This window comes from Limanda limanda, chromosome 6 (genome assembly GCF_963576545.1).
Source record: "Limanda limanda chromosome 6, fLimLim1.1, whole genome shotgun sequence".
Lineage (NCBI taxonomy): Eukaryota > Metazoa > Chordata > Actinopteri > Pleuronectiformes > Pleuronectidae > Limanda > Limanda limanda.
In genome coordinates, this window is record NC_083641.1 from 20,841,097 (window position 1) to 20,860,935 (window position 19,839).

Consider the following 19,839-nt stretch of genomic DNA (forward strand, 5'->3'; position numbering starts at 1 on the left):
CACAGTTGTTGTTTTTAAATCTGAGTGTTTTAACCCAACTAGTGTAAACACCACTAGGATTATTTTATATTCCCTTTCTGCCAATAAATCTTAGACGCTGAACATTTAAGTTAAATTGTCTATGAACTACATTGTGACATGACTCAGTTTCCTTTGCACAGATACAGCCTGAAGAAAAATGTTTTACTGTTATACTTTAAGTACATTTCATACACTGTAGTTTTATACTATAGTAGTAGTACAGGTAGTTTATCATACCTGTAGTTTTAATCACTTTGGGAGAGGCGATGAAACTTGAAGTGGCAGAAACTTGGACTATGGGCAGAAAAGGTTCATCTCTGGTTCGACTCCACGGAGAAACAACAAAAAGACGAACCTGGATTGATCTGTCCAAAAATCCAAGAGGATTCTCCCTACCCTGTCTAGTGCCCCTGAGCAAGGCACCGTACTCCCCTAACTCCCCGGTTAAATTCCCTCCTTGCATGAGTGTGCTTGTGCATGTGTTTGGGACAAATAAATGTATCTTAATCTTAATCTTAATCAGTACTTGAGTAAAGAATGTGTGAACTTGTACCACCTCTTGTTTGACAGTGGGACACAGAGACTTTTCCTCTGTGTGTGTTTCAGGCCTGTTGGTCTCCATCCTCCACGGTAACAGGGGTGCAGGTTAGAAACCCTCCAGCTGCCGTCAGCCCGTGAGCACCTGCACCGCAGCGGCTACAGGAAGTGCATCCACCTCGGGGTCTGCTGGATTTGTTGTGTGTGTGAAATAAAACAGAGAGACCCGCCATTTCCCCTGCTCGGTGGTGATCTGCTATCTTCCATAGAAGCTTTGGCGGCGGCGGAGCACGGCAGGCGGGGAGGAGGAGGACGACTGGCGGGGAGGGGAGCACGGCAGGCGGGGAGGGGAGCACGGCAGGCGGGGAGGGGAGAGCAGGGATCCGGTGTTGCCACATCGGGAGGAGAGCGAGCCGGGGCCGGGTCGGATGAGTCAGCGAGTGGACCGAGCGGCCGCTGCAGCCCCGAAACCTGAATGAACCACACCGGAACCAGCAGAAGGAGGAAAGAAACCGAGGCTTGTTTGTGTGACTGTTGTTAGTTTCCGGTTCTTTTATTCATTCCTCCGCTGACAGACACGCAGGCTAGTCCTGATCCTACCGGGGGGGAGAAGGTGGTGGTCCGGCCAGGCTACTACTACAGCTGCTGCTGCTGCGGAGGTGGAGGAGGTAGCGGAGGAGGAGGAGGAGGTTTCTCCCGGTTTCTGGTTTCCTTCCGAGGGTCACGTTTAAAAGACTGAGGCGGGCGGGGGACACACACGGTTTTTGATTTTTAAAAAAGCTCTTTTGTTGGCACCACCAAGATGTCGGGGCAGAGCATCACGGACCGGATCACCGCAGCCCAGCACAGTGTGACGGGATCCGCCGTGTCCAAGACGGTGTGCAAGGCCACCACACACGAAATCATGGGCCCGAAGAAGAAGCATCTGGACTGTGAGTATCAGAACTATGAGACATCATTGGCTCCTTCATTGAATCACACACAACAGGCTGAGTTATGGCGACGGTGGAAGCTAGCAGGCCGCAAAGCCTCGGCACAGGCTACATGCTACATGCTAATGGCTGCTCATGTCAGGGAGATTATATCGTTTTTAACATCCAGGTCAGGCCTTGTTGACACAGCTACACGTACTGAGGAAGTTTTAAAGCACCGTACATTCATTATCAATGGTTATAGTTGTTATTTTGTGTGGTTTTCTCCCCAGTTGGGACCAAACTAGCTTGTCTAGCTGTCTGGTTTTGTCCAGTCCACCCTCTTGTCTGTCTTTCCCCCCCTCATAGCCACTCTCTGACTTCCAGCTTGACTCCTTACATGTCAGGAAACAATCACACACATGCAATGAAAAGCCTTTTTATAAGGACATTTACACCACTAGGCCCTGATCCATCAACATGTACTGGGATGCTTTCAACCCCAGTCCCCATCTTGGTGGTGCACCTGCAAGCCGGGGCAAGTGTCTGTCCCCAGCCCGGCTCCCCTGCCCCTCACTGTGGGGACAGTAACGTGATACCTGCTGCTGTTTCACCTGGAAGGGACACCATGCTCCAGAGAACACAGCCAGGGCCAAACAGAGGCAGGATTATGGGAATGAGGGTATGAAACAGCTCCATCCATACACTGACGTAAGCACGAGGGCTTAAATCCCCATCTGATGCACTCATACTGAGGGAAAGTCAGTGTCTGGCTCTACTTAGAGATGCAGTGGTGGATCTTCTTCATATCGATCCGCACTTGGAAATGCATGATGGCAGTAATGAAAACGGGTTTTATGAAGGTTCTGCACGAGTCGAGTAACGTTTCCAGGAAAACAGTTCCAGTTTACTCTGCCCTCGGGCCTGTGTTAATGGTCCGTGTGAGGGATTACAACCAACACTGTGATTTGTTCTTTTGGGGCTGCTTGTGGTGATGTTGGAGTTGCCGGCTCCGCACCTGTTGTGCTGCTCCGGTGGCTCCCCCGAGGTGAGATGAGTGGAAGCCACCCCGGCAGAGTGACACCTCCAGTTGTCTCATCCTGGGGACGGAGGTGTCTCGGCCTCCCGGCTCCCAGAGGGTGACACATGCCGGGTCCTCGGGTTTCATGTTGCAGCATCAGGGAGGCTTCCTGGCTGGAGTGACGGGCAGGAGGAGGCAGCAAGACTGTGCTTTCTAAGTTTAGCTGGAATCTTTTAGTGTTTTTTTTCTCCACGACCCATTCTGAAAGAGCAGAAGTGGTTATTTTTATATTGTTCCGTATTATCTTGCAGTATTTGTATGTATTTATAATACAGAGGACGATACTGTGAATACAGGAAGGCAGAGGGAAAGGTCAGGTGCGTCCATTTCACAAAAAGAATCAGGACTGCAACGATTTTTCATGTGGTTTTCTATAAAACCTTTTTTATTACATTAACAGAAGAAACTAATGTCCTCAAGTGTTCGTCTGTTTGAGTACAATCAGTAACACAAGAAATGTATCTAAAAATACTTCTTAGTAAAAGAAGGAACTATGAAAGTTGAGCCAACAATTACTTACTACTAGTTACTAAGTAAGTAAGTAAAGTATACGTCTTAAGACTAAAACAAACATATTCAAATTGAAAACACAGAATGATGGAGAAGTAAAACAAACTAATAAGTTTAATTTAAAACAAAACGCATCTAAAAAATACTGGAGTTGTCAAGCGAAAAACGTGAATGACAATATCATCAAACTGCAACATGTTGTCATGTTGTCTCCAAATTTAGTTTTGTGTGTTGTAATTAATCACAGTGACAAAACAACCAAAAGAAAGAAAATAAGTAACATTTTCAGAGCAAATTCTTAACTGAGGCATACACCTTAAGGATTTCCTGCTTTGAGTCACATGAGGAAATAGAGTTGTTAAACAGAAGTGCACACATGATTCATATACACACACAAGAGTTGACCTGCTGACAATGGTTTCTCCATCGTCAACACTATCATATGTTTACTGTGGCTGTTACATGATTTAACAACCCTCCTGCCCCACCCCAGCTTCTACCTCCTCTTCCTCCTCCCCCTGCTTTTGTCCTCTCCCCTCCATCGACGTCTTCCCTTGGAAGTTCAGCCACTCGTGCTGCCGCTGCTCTGGAAGGTTATCCTGTCCTACTTAGAGCCCCCCCGCCTTTTGAAAAGTCAAATATAGGACAGAAAGGGATGCCCAATTACCCCGTCTGTCTGATCACTGCTGTGAATGGCAGGGTCGTTAGGGGGCTGATGTGCTCGACCGCTTTGACGAACATCATCCGACCAGCACATGGATGAACGTATGAGCTGAGGAAGTGGGAAGAACATGAGTGGACAGCATCTTCCTGCACCTCATGTCTGGCTGTTTCAAGGATGTTTTGTTGAACATTACCAATTACAATGACCAGGATCAGTTCATGTTGATTTCAATTGATAAGTTGGATTAAGTTGTAGCTGAACTTTTTGTTCAGATGATAAAATATCGCAATCAGAAAAGATTGCCATCACGCATTCCAGAGCCAGGGCTCCAACTACCGGTGACCAATTTTTTAGGCATTGACTGTAAATATAAGTGGATGAGGTGTCTCCACTTCCTCCTGTTGAGGAAATGAAGCTAAATGATCCCGGATACAGGTGCAACCATTGTGTGCTTTTGACGTCATTTGAAACTGAAGTCTGCCCAGTAGGGATTTCTGTAAATTATGACCTTTCACCCCTTTTTTAAAGGTTCATATAACACTTGAACATACAAAAATTTATTTGATGGCTTTTATTTGGTCAATATCCTATCTACTAACATGGAAATGTCTAAATGTCAATAATAAATAACGTATGCAATTACTATGCTATCAAAACAGTTGCAGAACGATTTCAGCTCCGAATTAGTGAAGTTTTAAGTTTTCCACTGAATGGATTTTGTCATGTGTTGCATTACGCTGAAGGTTTTCAGCTTTTCTTGGAGGTATGAGGATCATTTGGGGAATTCATTTTTTTTAAAGTAGCCGAAACAGGTTTTCCATTCAGCATCTCCCTTTGATTTGATGGAACACTGCTTTGAAAAACCCACTAATGAGAAGTAGTGTGCGAATAACAAACAATAACCTCCATGTATGTGACCTGCTGCCGAGCACTTAAGCATGATTCATATCAGAGACTGTTTTTTCTCTTAAAACTGAACAATAGTAGCAGCAGCGGCAGGTGTTTATCTGCTCAGCAGCTCAACATGAAGCCTGTCTGAGCGACTGTGAATTCACAGTATGTTACGTTATCCATGTCTGATAATGAAAATAATTCTCTGAAAGCTTAAAATGTTATGAATTGAAGATTCATCAGAGCTATCAGCAAGCTCTGTTAGTCAGTCAGACACCAGCTCAGTCCAAACCAAGCATACAGACAAATATGTGACGCAAATATCATCAGATATTGTCAAACACATCCACGTCTATTATATATTTGATCATGGCAGCACAATATTACTTTGTTTATTATTAATCTACTTTCTTTATTCATTTCCTTGATACTATTTCAACCTCATGATCTCATGAATTGGCCCTTTTTGTTTCAGACTTGATCCACTGCACCAACGAGATGAACGTGAACATTCCACAACTGGCCGACTCGCTGTTTGAGCGGACCACCAACACCAGCTGGGTGGTCGTATTCAAGTCACTTATCACCACACAGCACCTCATGGTCTATGGCAACGAGGTGAGGCTTCAGACTCTCTGACACAAGCAGCTAGACGTATTACAAACAATCAGAAATTACAAGAAAAGTTGAATAATGTAACAGCAGAGTATGTGACCTTAAAAAATGTATAATTAATGCCTTGGTCTTATTTTAAGTAACAAATGTCTCCCTCATGCAGCGTTTCGTCCAGTACTTGGCTTCAAGGAATACACTTTTCAACCTCAGTAATTTTTTGGATAAAAGTGGGTTACAAGGTAACAATTTTGATTCTGTCTGTTGTTGTTTTCAGTGCTGATTTTTAATTTTACCATTTTATAAAGAGATTGTTCTTTCAAATCATAAAAGGCTCCATCTGCTCTTTTCTTCCAAGGCTATGACATGTCCACGTTTATCAGGAGGTACAGTCGATACCTGAACGAGAAAGCTGTTTCATACAGACAGGTTGCCTTTGACTTCACAAAAGTAAAACGCGGGTAAGGACTTCTGTCTATTTTCAATTTATCGTACAATTTTGCCATTTCCCTGGTGACCTACACAGTGTGTGACTTAAAACTAATGAAAATTTGTGAGTAAGGGCAATATCTTTGTGTTTTGTACAACGGGTCGCATGAAACAAGCCATGTGACCGTGGGTTGTGGAAAATTATAAAGCAAATTTACCCATTTAAAAACAAAAACAGTTGATTGAGAAAATAAATGTTGGATTATTCTGTAAACATCTGTAGCTGCAGTGCTACAGTCAGCGTTAGTCTGTTGTCATGCTGAATCTCTGAATCTCCATGTGTCCACACAGAGTGGACGGTGTTATGAGGATGATGAATACAGAGAAGCTGCTCAAGACTATCCCCATAATTCAGAACCAGATGGACGCCCTCCTTGATTTCAATGTGAGTTTGAGTGTGAGTAGCTGCAATCAATCTATTTATCTGAGCTCACAAACACAGGCTTTTTATTTTTGCTTGTCAACATTAAGATAATTATCTTGACTGATTGCTTTCCCTCAGGTTAACGCCAACGAGCTGACTAATGGAGTCATCAATGCAGCCTTCATGCTCCTCTTTAAAGACTCCATCAGGCTCTTTGCTGCTTACAATGAAGGCATCATCAACCTGCTTGGTAAGACCTTCAATGATCACTGTGTGTTCTGAACCGTCTCTGTCTCCTCTGGTTAATTTTGTCCCGATATGATTTCTCTGTCCATTTAAAATTAATTAAAATCTTTGTCCTCAAACAGAGAAATACTTTGACATGAAGAAGATTCAGTGTAAAGAAGGTTTGGACATTTACAAGAAGTTTCTCACCCGAATGACCCGGATATCAGAGTTCCTCAAAGTAGCAGAGGTAATTTCCACCTAATATTTCTGTTTTTGGGTTGTCCCATCTTCTTTTCCATTCTTTTGAACATATCTCACTAGCGCCTTGAAGGAATTTCTTCAAATTGTTGGCATGAACTTTAAGATGAACTGATAATTGAACTGATTTAAGTGTCTCAACGTAAAAGGTTACCGTCAAGGTGGCCTCATATTCTTGTGAATATGATATATCAGAGGGAATTTCCTCTGGCGCAAAAATGATCTGATTTAAAATTTGTTCAAGTTTTTTGCCTCGTCACTTCGTTATCCTAAGAACCCCTCGAGAGAATCCTTTTGAATTTGGCACAAATATTCACTTAGACTGCAAGGTCTAAAGTGCAAGGTCAAAGCAGCCTCACATAACAGGTTTTTAGCCTCTTGAACATGATATGTCAAGTCTGCCTTTTGGGAATTTCTTCACAGTTGGATCAGTTCTCAAAGAGTAACTGTGACTTCATATGAGTATAGACTGAAACTGCACCGGTTGTTGTATTAGCTGTGCAGTAATTCTAGTTTTACAGATGCTGTTGTGAATGAGAGATTTCAGTAATTTCTGTCTAAACGCAGCAAAGACAAAAACTTAATTTTGTTTGTTTTTCTTTCTAACAGCAGGTGGGCATTGATCGAGGTGACATTCCAGACCTTTCACAGGTAAGCTAAGAGATCTGCAGACACCGGAACTTTGCCCTCAATAGGAAGTATGTCCTTTCTCTCTTTTTCTTACTTCCAGCTATAACTCCTTTTCTTTTCATCTGCGTTGTCTCTGTCCAGCCAGTTTATATTATATCCAAGACAGATATGTTTTTAAAATTTAGACAAGTTGCATGATTTCCTTCTCGAGTGCATGTTTGCCAGAGGAGGTGGTCGTCTTCTCCTGTTTCTTCTTCTTCTGCTACTCCTCCTTTTCTTCCTAGCCTTACCTTCTTCTTCTTCTCCTTTCTACAGTAAATAAAGGTGTAAAGTCCACATTTAGTGTTTAAAATTGCAACAAATCTGCACAGTGACAGTTAGATGTCACATACAGCTGCACATACTGTTGTGCTGGTCTGTAGGGACCAATTTTACATTAGTGTTTTACCCCCTGAGAGCTGCGGATAAAATGCCTCCCCCTCCCTAACTATCACCACCTTTATATTCTGTATTTTCCCTTTATCTTTCCACTTTAGTTCACAGTTTGTGTAAGTACTATCATTTCACTCTTCTTCTATATCCGTGACTTGGCTCAGTGTTGTCTTTTTGCATGCCTCTGCTTTGAATCTGTCTCCTAACATCGTGGTGAAAAAACAGTTGAAGGACAAAACGCTCGCTGTGGTAAAATCCTGTTCATATTAACGTTGGTCATGTTTTTGAGGTGTGTAATTGTAGACTGTTTATAAAGATGGAGCTACTTCCTCCCTTTGTACGAAAATGAAGCCAAAACATCTCAAACATTGGTGCCGACATCTTGCTTTGTCGATTTCATTCGAAGCCAGAGGTCCTGCTCAGACCTGGTATTAAAATGCTGATGTGTCTCCTGTGATTGGATCTCACTTCATCGCTCTATATGCAAATAATCATAATCATAATCACTTGTGTTTGTGAAGACCAAATTATGTTGTTTTAACCAAGTCTGAGTTGACAGATGTGTCCAATGGCAATGTGTGTGTTGGTGAGAGAAGGAGAGCGAGTGGAGTCAGGAGGGAGTGAATGAATTAATGAATCTTGTGCAGCTGTTCTTTAAACAAAGACTGTACCATATATTAAAAAAAAATCATTGATCATTATGTAATTATCAGTGTTCTTTGTATGGACACTGAGAATCACCTAAACCCTTTTTGAGACCTGGGAGGGGGAGGAGCTACGTGGGGTGATCCAGATGTTTTGGCTTCACCTTTGGGCAGCTGTCATGGCAACCATTTTTATATTCAGTCTATGTGTAAGATCCAGTGTAGCTCATTTAATGTGAAATGGCTGCCCTTTTGTGTTTAGACATGACTAATTCAACAACAGACAGGTTGTTGAAAGTGATGTGGTGCAGTACGTCATCCCACACAGATGTCGCTCTCATCCGAAGTAGCTTCTCGGCTGGAATGGAGTCACTGATCAGTGGTGGGAAACTCGAGCACAAAGCTGCTAGTTCTCCTTTTGTGGAGCAAAATTAAACAACCGGGAGAAAGACATGAATTTGACACTAGTGATTTTGGCAGCAGTGTTTTCTGCTGTATCTTGGCTGCCCACCACTGTCCATCTTGGTCTTGATGTCCATAAAGACTGCGTTTTGTGAGTCTCAGGAACTCGCTTATTTATGTTTTCTGTCCCGACAGGCTCCCAGTAGCCTCCTCGAAGCTCTGGAGCAGCACTTGGCCTCTTTAGAGGGCAAGAAAGTCAAAGACTCCACCGCAGCCAGCAGGTTCGTTAATCTGCCCGTCACTATTTTTGAATCCCCATCATCTTCTTCCCTCAGAGAGTCTCAGGCTCTGTCTTGTGTTTCCGTCTATATTGCTGTATGATATGAAGTGTTATTAGATCAGTAAGAGCTTTGCCTGTGCTGCATCGAGTGTGAATTTGTTTTTGCCCTGCAGGGCCAGCACTCTGTCAAATGCAGTGTCATCACTGGCCAGCACGGGGATGTCATTCACTAAAGTGGATGAGCGGGAGAAGCAGGCAGCTCTCGAAGAGGAACAGTCTCGACTCAAAGCTCTGAAGGTCAGCGTGCAATTTAACAAAAAAAGCATTTAAAACGTTTAATTTAAATTAAAGAAACGTGTTGCCTGTATATTTAATCTTGACTTCCTTACTTAGGAACAAAGGCTTAAAGAGCTCTCTAAGAGGCCGTCCTTTGCCACCACTGATACGTCGCCTATCTCCACCACCGGGGGCACAATCAGCTCAGCAACGGCCATCGACCTCTTCTCTACACCCGGCTGCTCAAATGGGTACATCTTACTTTTACAAAATACCTAATGTCCACTTCTTTTGATGTATTTCCATTCCTTTAAGATTAGAAAAATCATGTTTTTCCACACTGTATTTTCTATGTCGGTAGGACCTAGTTGATTAATCACTTAGTTGCTTTAAAATTAATAGGCAATCATTTTAATATCTTGTTGGACCTTCTCAAATGTGAGTAGAGATTGTTTTTTTTAGTCTTACATTATATTAAACTGGGTTTTGGTCTGACAGTCATTCAGAACAAGCAATTTAAGGATTTCAGTTTGAGCTCAGGGAAATCACGACACCCTTTCCTGACATTTTATAGACTCAAAGATTTAGTTGTTTGATCCTAACACAAATTTGATAAACTGTATTTAACTCCTGTGATGCTCTGTTTATGTCCATTTCTCCTCACAATTTAGTATAAGAAATAAATAAATTTTTTAAAAAAGGAATAAAGTTTGTAATGACAATATCTGCAAATCTGATAAAATACACTACATGTCTACTGAAAAGAAAAGCCTTAATTTTGACCATAACTCTAAACGATGACGTTTTTCAAGCTTGTGCACAAACAGATATATTATGTAAAATTCCTAAAAAATATCTTTTTGACCTTTTTTATATATTTTCTGTCTGCAGGGCCGTGAAGATGGAGAGTGACCTGTTTGACCTGCAGTCGACCTTCCAGCCCTCCATGCAGTCCTCTTCAACAGGGCTTCCGGTGGCCACAGCATGGGCAGGTGAGCAGCAGCTTCTTCTTCAGCTCCTGTGGTTTCTGCATGCTCTCCTACTCTTGTTGTTGTCTGACTCTGACGCCCACCTCTTCCTCTCCACTCTCTTCTCTTCTTCTTCTTTTCTTTTTCTCTTTGCTCCACCTGCCTAGATCCTTTCACCTCTGCTGAAGCTGGAGATGATTCCATGCCAAACCTCAACCCTTTCCTCTCAAAACTCGTTGTCGATGCCTCTCACTTACCTGTCGTGTCTTCAGACGGTGTTAGCTTTTCCTCTATGACGTCTGGTCATGAAATGTTTGGTGGTAATGACTCATTTTTGTTTCTCTCCCTAATGTCTCGTCACTCTCGTTAATTTCTCTGTAGTCGTGTATGCTCATGTTTAGTTTGCATGTTTCTGTGCTGCTGTAGTTTGAATGTTGATTATCTGTCTCTGCACAAAGTATCCTTTTTTTTACCTTTCTATAGTAAAAACAAACCGTATCTCTTCTCCTCCATGCCCCACTGTAGAGACCATAAGCTCATGTTGCTTTACAGTGATTCTTCATCCTCTCTTTCCATGAACAGTTTGGTGTTGTACTTTAAAGACAAATAGAACTTTTAATGTGAAATCTGTTTTTCTTTTACCAACACTATCTTTGATTCTCCAGATCGTTACAATCCCTTTACTGACACAAACTCAACCGTTTCAAGCAATTACAAACGCACAGTGCGGATAGAACCCTCCGCTTCAGGTACTATGATGGCTCACCATCGCAGCCTATGTTTACCGAACCCTGGTAAACATAGGGTCCAATGAAAAAATCCCCCACGGCCATTATTTTTGATGATAGAAATGTTGATGTAAACTAAGATTAATAGATTAACAGTTTGACATTTCCTGGGAAATACTGCTTTGATTAATTGATACCACTTTGATGTCTTGTGGAAATAGTTTGTCTGGCTCTGTCCTAAGGTAAAATAAATATTTTCCTACCAGCACCTCTAAAGCTTGGTAATTATAGCCCTATGTTTTAAAATCTAACTGTAGAAGTATAAAAATACCATGCTGCAGTAGAACAGTGGGTTGTGCACAGGATCAGAGTACAAATAAAGATGGACGATGAGTCTCTACTTCCTCCCACCATCCTGAAATGGAGCAGCAATATCCTGGATACAGTTACTGCAAACATTTGTAGCCAGAGTTTGTGCAGCTGTGATTGGGGAATTAGTAGAGGTAGCAATGTCCTACTGATACACCTGATAGTCTCAGCTGTCAATGATGACATTCTACCCTGTTGTTATAGCATTAAATAACTATTAAAACCAAATGTACTGTAAAAAAAAATATACTTAAACCAACATGAATGTGATTAGAATTGCCTAAAATGACAGAAACATCTAAAAAAAACTACCAGACCTCAACATGATACTATCCTGTCCGACAGCAAAGTCCTCCTTCCAATTAAATGATTCCCAGTGCACAAATGGCTGTTTACCTCAACACAGAGTCACTGTGTTTTTGACGACAAGCCTTCAAATTTATGGATCTTAAGGATCTCACTCCTCCACCAGTGCAGCTCATGCGTTTTAACGCAGGACTGTTTTCCCATTATTTCTACTTCACCTAGCCTCATGTTTATTTCACTGACAGCACAGTGGTATCAATAAATACTTTTTTGGCAAGTAAGCTAATAAGCGTATGTCCCAAAATGTTATGTTCACAAATGTTCCTAAAGTATCCCTGCCTCAGGATAACTACAAGTTTAACTTACAAGCACTATTTTTATCATTTTACAACTTCAACTGTGTTAAACTTTTACTACTTAACAGCTACAAAGTTTTATATTTTAGTTGGCTTCTTCCTATCTGTCATTTCCAACCTGTCTCTCTGGCCTTGCCTTGAAATACCTTCTCCTTTTGCTCTCTTTCTTCCTCTCTCTCTCTTCGTTGTCTTCCACTTCCTGCTTCCTGTGGCCTGTCAGACTCCTTCTGTGGTCCAGTGTCCATTGCCCAGCACCTCCCACACCAGGCTCCCTTCCCCTCTGAGCCCTCTACTGTAGCAAGTCTATTCAGAGGTAGAGTACTGAAGCACATTCAGCTGTAGATCAATACTTCTGTAGAGACGCTTGTGGCATTCGGCAGAAGCATCCAGAGCTTTCTATATAGACTCTGTACCAACACAGGCCAGTGCAGAGACTACTGAGCAATGATGCTTTCCAGTAATTTCATATTTTCTGATTATTTACCTGCATCCGTCCTTTTTCCTCTTCTCTTATGAAGGATATTCAACACCACAGGCGCCTGCACAGCAGCCAGCAGGGGGACTCCAAGTGGACTTTGAGTCAGTTTTTGGAGCCAAAGCCTCAGGCAGCAACAGTGTCATTTCTGATGGTGAGAATTTATATAATAAGTGCTGATGGAATACCTGCTCCAGAAGGTATATACCTCCTAGATTATACCTCTGCCAAGGATTTTGTGTTTTCACTCCTGTACATTTGTTGGTTGGTTTGTGAGCAAATTTAAACCTAAACTGTTATGTTTGGTTGTCAGAGTTTTTTTACAGAGCACAAATACACATTTTATTGTTTAGACACCTGAAGCTATTTTTTTATTTCTCCATCCAAAGACCAAAGATACTCGATTTACTATTGTTTACTATAAAAAAAATAGCTGAAAAAATGACCAACACCATTTTTCAGTTAAAAAAAAGGGTTCACAATTAGTTTTCTGTCAGTTGATGATTCATCGTGGCTCTAATTGTCTTGTCAGATATTACCGGGGGCATCCTGAAACCGACCCTGGCCGGTTCCAACCAGCCGTGCAGTCAGCAGCCAGATAGGCTGGTGTCAGACGACCTTGACTCCTCCCTGGCTAACCTTGTCGGCAGTGAGTTTGCTGCTTTGCTTTAAGCTGCCCTAATTAACTTGTGTTCATTAAGGGTAAAAAAAAAACGACATTCAACACCTCCTGTTTGAATTTTCTTTGCAGACCTCGGCATTGGAAACGGCTCAATGAAAAAGTAAGTGGTGGATCGACGCTCTGTGTCCAGAACCTGAAGCAGCATCTCTGTGTTTTCAGGCCTCTCACACGCTGGTGCTAACATCATCTGTGTTAATTTGCAGTGACATGCACTGGAGCCAGCCAGGAGAGAGGAGGATGACCGGCGGCAACAACTGGCAGCCAAAGGCGGCCCCATCCATGATCTGGAACCCCGTCTCCATGGTGATACACACTGTTCTTTCACTCTCGAGCTGTTCTTGTTTCTTGTTGTAATTTCATGCTGTTTTGCACACATTTGTTGTTTTTTTGTGGTCATTTGTGTTATTACTTCTGAATCTATTTGTTGTGTCTCCTTAGCCACAGTCAGTCATGACCTTCCCTGCCACCACACCCACAGGCATGATGGGATATGGCATGGTCAGTATTTCAGCTGAAATACAGTTTGTGTAGATTTAGTAGCATTGTGGCTTCTGTCCACTCCTCTATTTTGAAGTAAAAAAAAAAACAATCAGATTTTGTTAAGCACTTGATACCGACACAGGTCAAATGTGGCTAAATCACAGCACATGTGAAGGGGGAACCCAGTCAGGGGCTCCGAAAACCCACATGGTCCCCAGAAGCCCATGTTTACTGTGAGCCACTTGAGTTTTGGCAGAACAATCCAAACTCTGGTCTTGAGTTTTTTACCCGTCTTCATCAGTGGATCGACTGTCTGTGCAGTTGTCACGGAGAAGCTGTTATTATTTCGATTCATTTCTTGCAGTACAGTTGAAAGCATAATGGGATTGTTTTCCCAAACAATATGTTCAATGTCAAGAATGATCTTACATGATGTTTTTAAATATAATTAAGTTTATATTGTCCTCATGTTCCATGTATCTGGGGTTTCGGGTCTGTAGGTGACAAACGGCAAGTTGTTGCCTTGAGACCTCATGATATTTAATTTATGCAGCCAGGCTTTATGGTCTTACCTGCTTCTTATCATTAAGATAATTATTTAAATGCACTTTCAGAATTATGAACACAGTTTTATAAATATAATGAGCACTGGAGAATTCTAAGTCGTTTTCATCTTAAGCTAACTCGCCGTCAAATCTTTAGAAAATCTTTTGTGACATTTTTATTTAGAAACTACAATAAGAAACTAATGTTTTTCATTCAGCACTGTTGTATTGTTGCTCCATCCATGATTAGATAATAGATAATTACATCCTGCTAAAGTTTAAGAGACGTCATAGTTCATTCAGCGGCAGTTCTGGAGCTTGAGATCACACATGAACTCATGAGCCTCATCAGTAGATCAAGTTTATCATATTGTTATGAAATGTCAACATGAAAGAGATGTCCTGAACCACTGTGGTGGAGGAAGTACTCAAACATTTCACAAAATAAAAGACGAAATATACAGGTAAACTTTTCGACATAAAGTAAAAAATAGAAAATGAACCTGAATTTTACTCCGTCATGTGTTTTTGAACCCACACATTTAACAGCTGCACTCTAACTGATTCACTGAAGAAACTTCTCTGATCTCTGTGTCACTGCAGCCTCCGCAAATGGGCTCTATGGGCATGATGAATCCACCCACCATGATGTACAGCCAGCCTGTGATGAGGCCACCCAACCCCTTTGGCTCTGTGTCCAGTGCTCAGGTGGGTGCACGGCAGACTGACTACTGCACAGAGCCAATGCCCAGTGAAGTCAGTATCTATTTACGCAATTATCAGGTTGAGTAAATAGGTGTGTCCATTGTACTGTGGCGTGTCCCCTAGTTAGTCAGTGTGACTACTGCAGCCGATGATGACAGTTTGAACTATGGACTCTTCACTCTCCGGAGCTGAAAGGAACCAAACTGTGAATCATCTTCCTCGTTCTCTGACTCCCTAGTTTTCCCCTTACTACTTTTTATTAACCCGTCTTTCATACATCACAGCTTTTCCAAACTAATCTCATCCCCCTGCAGTCTCTGTACTAACTCTCTGACTTCTCTGGTCCTCCTACTTCCTGTATTTCTTCCTGAAATAGCCCTCCGCAGCCTCTAGTCCTTCCAGCCAGAGTCCTCTCCGAGCCCCTGGACAGGACCCGTTTGCACACCTCTCTCTCAAGGATTTCTTGTAGAGCATCTCCTTAGGTACAGCATGCTCGTTGCTTGCGCATGCACCTGCATGCATTGCATGCCCAGTCCTACTGCCCCTTGTTTTTTACATGCTGATGTCTTAGTGTAATGATTAGATGCTCTTTGTATTATTTATGATGCTTTTATTAATCTGGGCATTAGTTGCTTGGATTTCTTGCTTGTTTTGAAAGATGTATCATCGTTATCATAGCCAGACTCATTCTGAGCCCTTGTTCTTCCACTGTCATCACATGTTGCTCAACCACGTTTTCTCAAAAGCTTGTGGCCATTGTCGAATTTAACTAAATCTGCCGTTCGTTAAGCTAAAGTTATTTTTGAAGGGGAAAACCACGGTTGTGTTGTAATTTATTTCTGAACAAATTTTACTAGCTGAAACGACAAGTGTAGTAGCTTTACTAACAGTGATGCAGGGAAGCTGGGCTCAGACAACAAGAGTTTGGGGCAGATTTAACCCTGATTCTGTCCCCGAGACTCAGAGGTCAGATCTGTTCTGGAACCTGGGTCGGTATCGCTCCTGATTTTCTGATTAGTGTGAGGTTACATTGGTACTTTCTCAGCCAACAGAGTGGGGAGCCGCTGACAGTTTTTCTCATCTAGACTCATTTAACCTTCTACTTTTGCTTATTAACAATAGAGAAGTTGCACGCCATTCTCCATTTGTTTACATCTGCTTCCTCGTGAGGTCACGTGGTGCATCGCTGCCTCCGGACCAATAATCCTATTGAGATGCTGTAGTGTGTGATGTGCTGTTATTTCCTAATTTTTTTGTCTGGGTTTGTTTAAACAAATATTCACAGATTCTACTTATGTTTGTGAAATCCGTTTCAAAGCAACCGGTAGCCCGAGCTCAGCATCGGCCAAACTCACAATAAACAGTTTCTGCTTGTGGATCACTGCATGTAGGTCAAATCATTTGAGACTGAAGACAATTTAAAAAACATCATGATTTTCAGGCAATTTGTGCAGTTATAAGAAGAGAAAAATGTGAGATTTTTTTTTTTGTAGTGTAATTACGGACTACAGGTGCTGAATCCAAACCAAAAGTTAAATTGGACAATCTGTTCAGAGGAGGAGTTACATGCACAGTCAACTGATATATTTTTTAATGTTAACTTTTGCTATCATTTGTCTGTTGCTCCTCTTTGCAGATGCAGTTCATGTAATTTTGAAGAAAAGTGTCTCTCGGAAGATGAAGCAACTAGCAGCAAAGCTTTGTACTCGTTGCAGTCTAACTCTTCAAAGAAAAACTCCACACACACACACTCACGCACCCAAATACAGACATGTCAAGAACACCATGGTGCAACGACTTGTCAGAAACCATGGTAACCAAGTCCAATTGACGTTTGGCGATAGCTCACACCCATTAATCTGTAACTTGTCCAAGACGTCGAGTGATGCTGCTGTCTAACCCCCATTAAGAGGATTCTTAATCAATTTTACAGTGTAATCTGTAAAGATAGTGAATGGGTGCTGAGAAACTTTGATGTTATGTATTTGGAAACACTGTGGTTGGATGTAAAGGCTCGATGTTCAGCGGGGAAGGCGGCGGAAGTGAAGGGAGAGCGCTCCTTCCCTTTCTTGATCCGATCATCAGTCATCCATCCCCTACAGTTATTTAACTGTCACTAAGTAGTGATGCTAATGACGTTTACACCTGTTAAGTTCTTGTCTTTTTTACCGTGTTTACAGTAGACATTCCTTGTGTGTTGTTTGTATTTATTTATGATTATTGGTTTAAGATTGGGGAAAATAATGATAATAATGTAAAATCGACAGTACATTGAACACCTGTGGGAGTGCTTCAGCATTAAACAAGGATCTCTGACTATCATCGAGAGGTAGAGTTAAAATAAAAAAATAGCTATTATATAAATTACACCTATTAAGCGGAATCATAGAGCACTAAATATTCTGAGTTTTGTGTTTAAGTTTTTTCTTTTTCTTTTACTAGATGAAAGATTTCACAATCTCCATTGTACTTCAAGTGCAGGGGTTAGAGTATGAGTCAGTTAATGTGATATAGTCGGTTCTGTGCCTAGGGTTTTTTGCAATGGATCAGTTTCCTGAAACACTTCATCCACGAATCTGAAGCGTCGCACTGGGCGCCGGGCTCCATTTGCTTTAAGCTTGGCATGCCGTTGACTCACTGACCGTATTCAAGGCTGCCTTTACTCTGAATGTGAACGAGTTGTCTTCATGTTGCACACATCTTTCAACACTACAGTTCCTCAGCAGGAGATGGGGAGAGGGCAGGGAATGATGGACTGAGTGTGTCTGCTGGCTGGAGAGCTTGTCGCCACGCCAACGGGTGGGGAATAGGGGGTCACGGATTTGATGTAAATTAATTGTATAAAAAAGATCCAGAGGAGCGGCTGTGGAGTGGAGGAGCGCTGTTGATCGGCGCTCTATGTATATAAAAAAAAAACCTGACTGTTCTTTGAGTGCTAAAGTGAAAGATGTATGAAATATGAAATCAATTCAATCAAATTTGACTCTACCTAAGTTTGATTCAGGATATTCTCTGCGTTTGTCTCCGCAGATATTTTCTTTATGTAATTAGAACGTGTAGCAGACAATGACTGAAGTCTTTTCTTTCTTTTACAAATAAAGAGCAGCTTCCACAAACTGTTGTGTTTTGGGTTTTTTGTAAAGGTGAATATGTTTAGTTGATTGTAGTAGTGAAATTGTGAGCTGAAGCTCATGGTTTGGAGTTGCTGATGCTCATGGGAACGTCAACAAAACAAATTTAGCGATTGTATCAGGGGCAGTTTGGTTTCAGCTCTCGCTAATGGATCCTGAACAGGGAACTTGGTTACCCATAGCACAAGGTTCAATGGTAATTTGATTATAGACAAATTAAGCAGGAATTTTGCATTTTCAAACAATATCTTAAATAATGCAGGCTGTGAGATGTCAATACAAAACTCATTTGCAGATTATGTCATCTGATATTTAATCTTAGTTATATCACATTTGATACAGTTACGATTAATTAATCCAATGACTGTTCCCTGTGGGTTCCATCAATGGCCACAAAAAAACAACAAATTTAATCTTGTGTTTTCTGTTTTTTTTTTAACATTTATAACAAATAAAAGCTGGTTACATAAAAGGATAAGTGAAAAAGGGACAAAATACAAACACCTATCAGCGGCTCAGATTCATACAGTGACAGAAGTTGGAGTGATAATCTGGAAGACCGAAATAAAGAGGGCAAAAAACATAAATATACATAAATAGGTAAAATAAAAACAAGAATAAATCAAGAAACACCTTTTACTTTCTTTTGCCCCTGGGTGTTTTTTCTCCTGATCCGCCTCTGGTGGTTGTTAATAGTCACCTGAGGATCACACCCTTTGTTCAAACACTGATATCAACATGTGGAAACTACGGACACCTGCTGGACGCTCCCTGTTATTACATCACGGACCATCGACACATGCAACTTTTGGCGAAGTGTGTTTGATGCACATGTCGGTTCCTCCCTGAGGCCCGCCCTCCTCTTCCTCCTTTCGTCTCCTCTTCCTCCTCTCCTGTCTGGAGTCTCCACCAGCGGCAGCAGCAGGAGCAGCGGATCTGTAGAGTAGGTAAAACAAACCTTTTATATGATCTTTATTTATCATTTATTTATCACTGCAGCAAGACTAGAATTAAACAAGTGTCAACAACATAACTCAAGGAAACCTGAGGACAGTTTTCTCTGAGGCTGCAGAGAAGCGGTTGTCAGGAGTGGAAACCATTCAGGATTTAATTCAGAGTTTGCTTATAAAGTTAATCTATCAGTTAATAAGAACTGTTTCTACCATATCACTCATTAACCTTCTTTTTTGACAAGCTGTTGTCTCCAGAGAGATTTTCTAACTTCTTCACAATTAAGTCAGAAACATGAACCACTTCAGTGCGAATCCTCCAAAGCCAAATTCTAATGAATCCGTTTTAATTAAGTTTGCTGAACAGAGAAAAACAACTCGGGAGTCGAGGGAACATCTTCATTCCTCACTTGTCTTCACTTCAGAGTCTGCAGCTGCACAGGGACCTCACATGTCTTCACTTTACTGTTAAAGGTAAAGTGCTGCATCTTGAATAATAACAATATTCAAGGTGATAATAAAGAATGCTCAGCCAGACAGTTGACAAGTCTGTCAAGAAGAGTTTGTATCTGTTGTGTCAGTATAACCAGTTTCCTGAATAAACATGGAAAAGGAGCAAACAAGACACATTTTCATAGTTCCTGGAGAAGAACTAGATCCTGGACTCAACTGAACTGTTACTGTTTCTTCTTATTGTTTGTTGTTTTGTGACTTAGTGCAAACTAACACAAAAGCTTATGGACGGATTACTACCAAACTTGGTGGAAGGATGTGTTGTTGGACAAGGAAGGACACATTAAGTTCTGGTGTTGATCCAGGATTGTTTCTTTAAGTCTATTTAACATGGTGAGATATAGGGTGTGTGCGATTTAGTGTAGATCCAAGTAAAAAGCTGCATCTAGTGAATTAAAAGT

At 41.6% G+C, this 19,839-nt stretch overlaps 1 protein-coding gene across 6 annotated transcripts; it reads left to right on the forward strand.

Moving 5' to 3' along the window:
* Window positions 1-969: 969 nt before the first annotated feature.
* On the forward strand, window positions 970-17,960 carry picalmb (phosphatidylinositol binding clathrin assembly protein b). Of its 6 annotated transcripts, XM_061072736.1 has the most exons (23): window positions 970-1,490; window positions 5,091-5,233; window positions 5,394-5,469; window positions 5,586-5,688; window positions 6,008-6,101; window positions 6,219-6,330; window positions 6,449-6,555; window positions 7,176-7,217; window positions 8,870-8,955; window positions 9,128-9,251; window positions 9,348-9,481; window positions 10,122-10,222; window positions 10,366-10,518; window positions 10,864-10,947; window positions 12,178-12,270; window positions 12,476-12,586; window positions 12,965-13,081; window positions 13,184-13,214; window positions 13,318-13,417; window positions 13,553-13,612; window positions 14,743-14,847; window positions 15,221-15,326; window positions 16,481-17,960. In XM_061072736.1, exons 1-22 carry the CDS (start codon window positions 1,361-1,363, stop codon window positions 15,311-15,313), a joined length of 2,199 nt encoding a protein of 732 aa, XP_060928719.1. In that variant the 5' UTR covers window positions 970-1,360; the 3' UTR covers window positions 15,314-15,326; window positions 16,481-17,960. The 6 variants fall into 6 exon arrangements, with proteins under 6 accessions (XP_060928719.1, XP_060928713.1, XP_060928714.1 ...); XM_061072730.1 differs by lacking the exons at window positions 10,864-10,947; window positions 12,178-12,270; window positions 15,221-15,326 and having other exon boundaries at window positions 6,008-6,113; window positions 14,743-14,895; XM_061072731.1 differs by lacking the exons at window positions 10,864-10,947; window positions 12,178-12,270; window positions 15,221-15,326 and having other exon boundaries at window positions 14,743-14,895.
* Window positions 17,961-19,839: the final 1,879 nt, after the last annotated feature.

Bases quoted from the DNA above. Each gene is read 5' to 3' on its own strand.
- picalmb (XM_061072736.1), top strand. From the start codon at position 1,361: ATGTCGGGGCAGAGCATCACGGACCGGATCACCGCAGCCCAGCACAGT. The intron at 5,234-5,393 runs GTGAGGCTTCAG...TCCCTCATGCAG, and splicing joins TCATGGTCTATGGCAACGAG to CGTTTCGTCCAGTACTTGGC. The intron at 13,082-13,183 runs GTGAGTTTGCTG...TTTTCTTTGCAG, and splicing joins CCTGGCTAACCTTGTCGGCA to ACCTCGGCATTGGAAACGGC.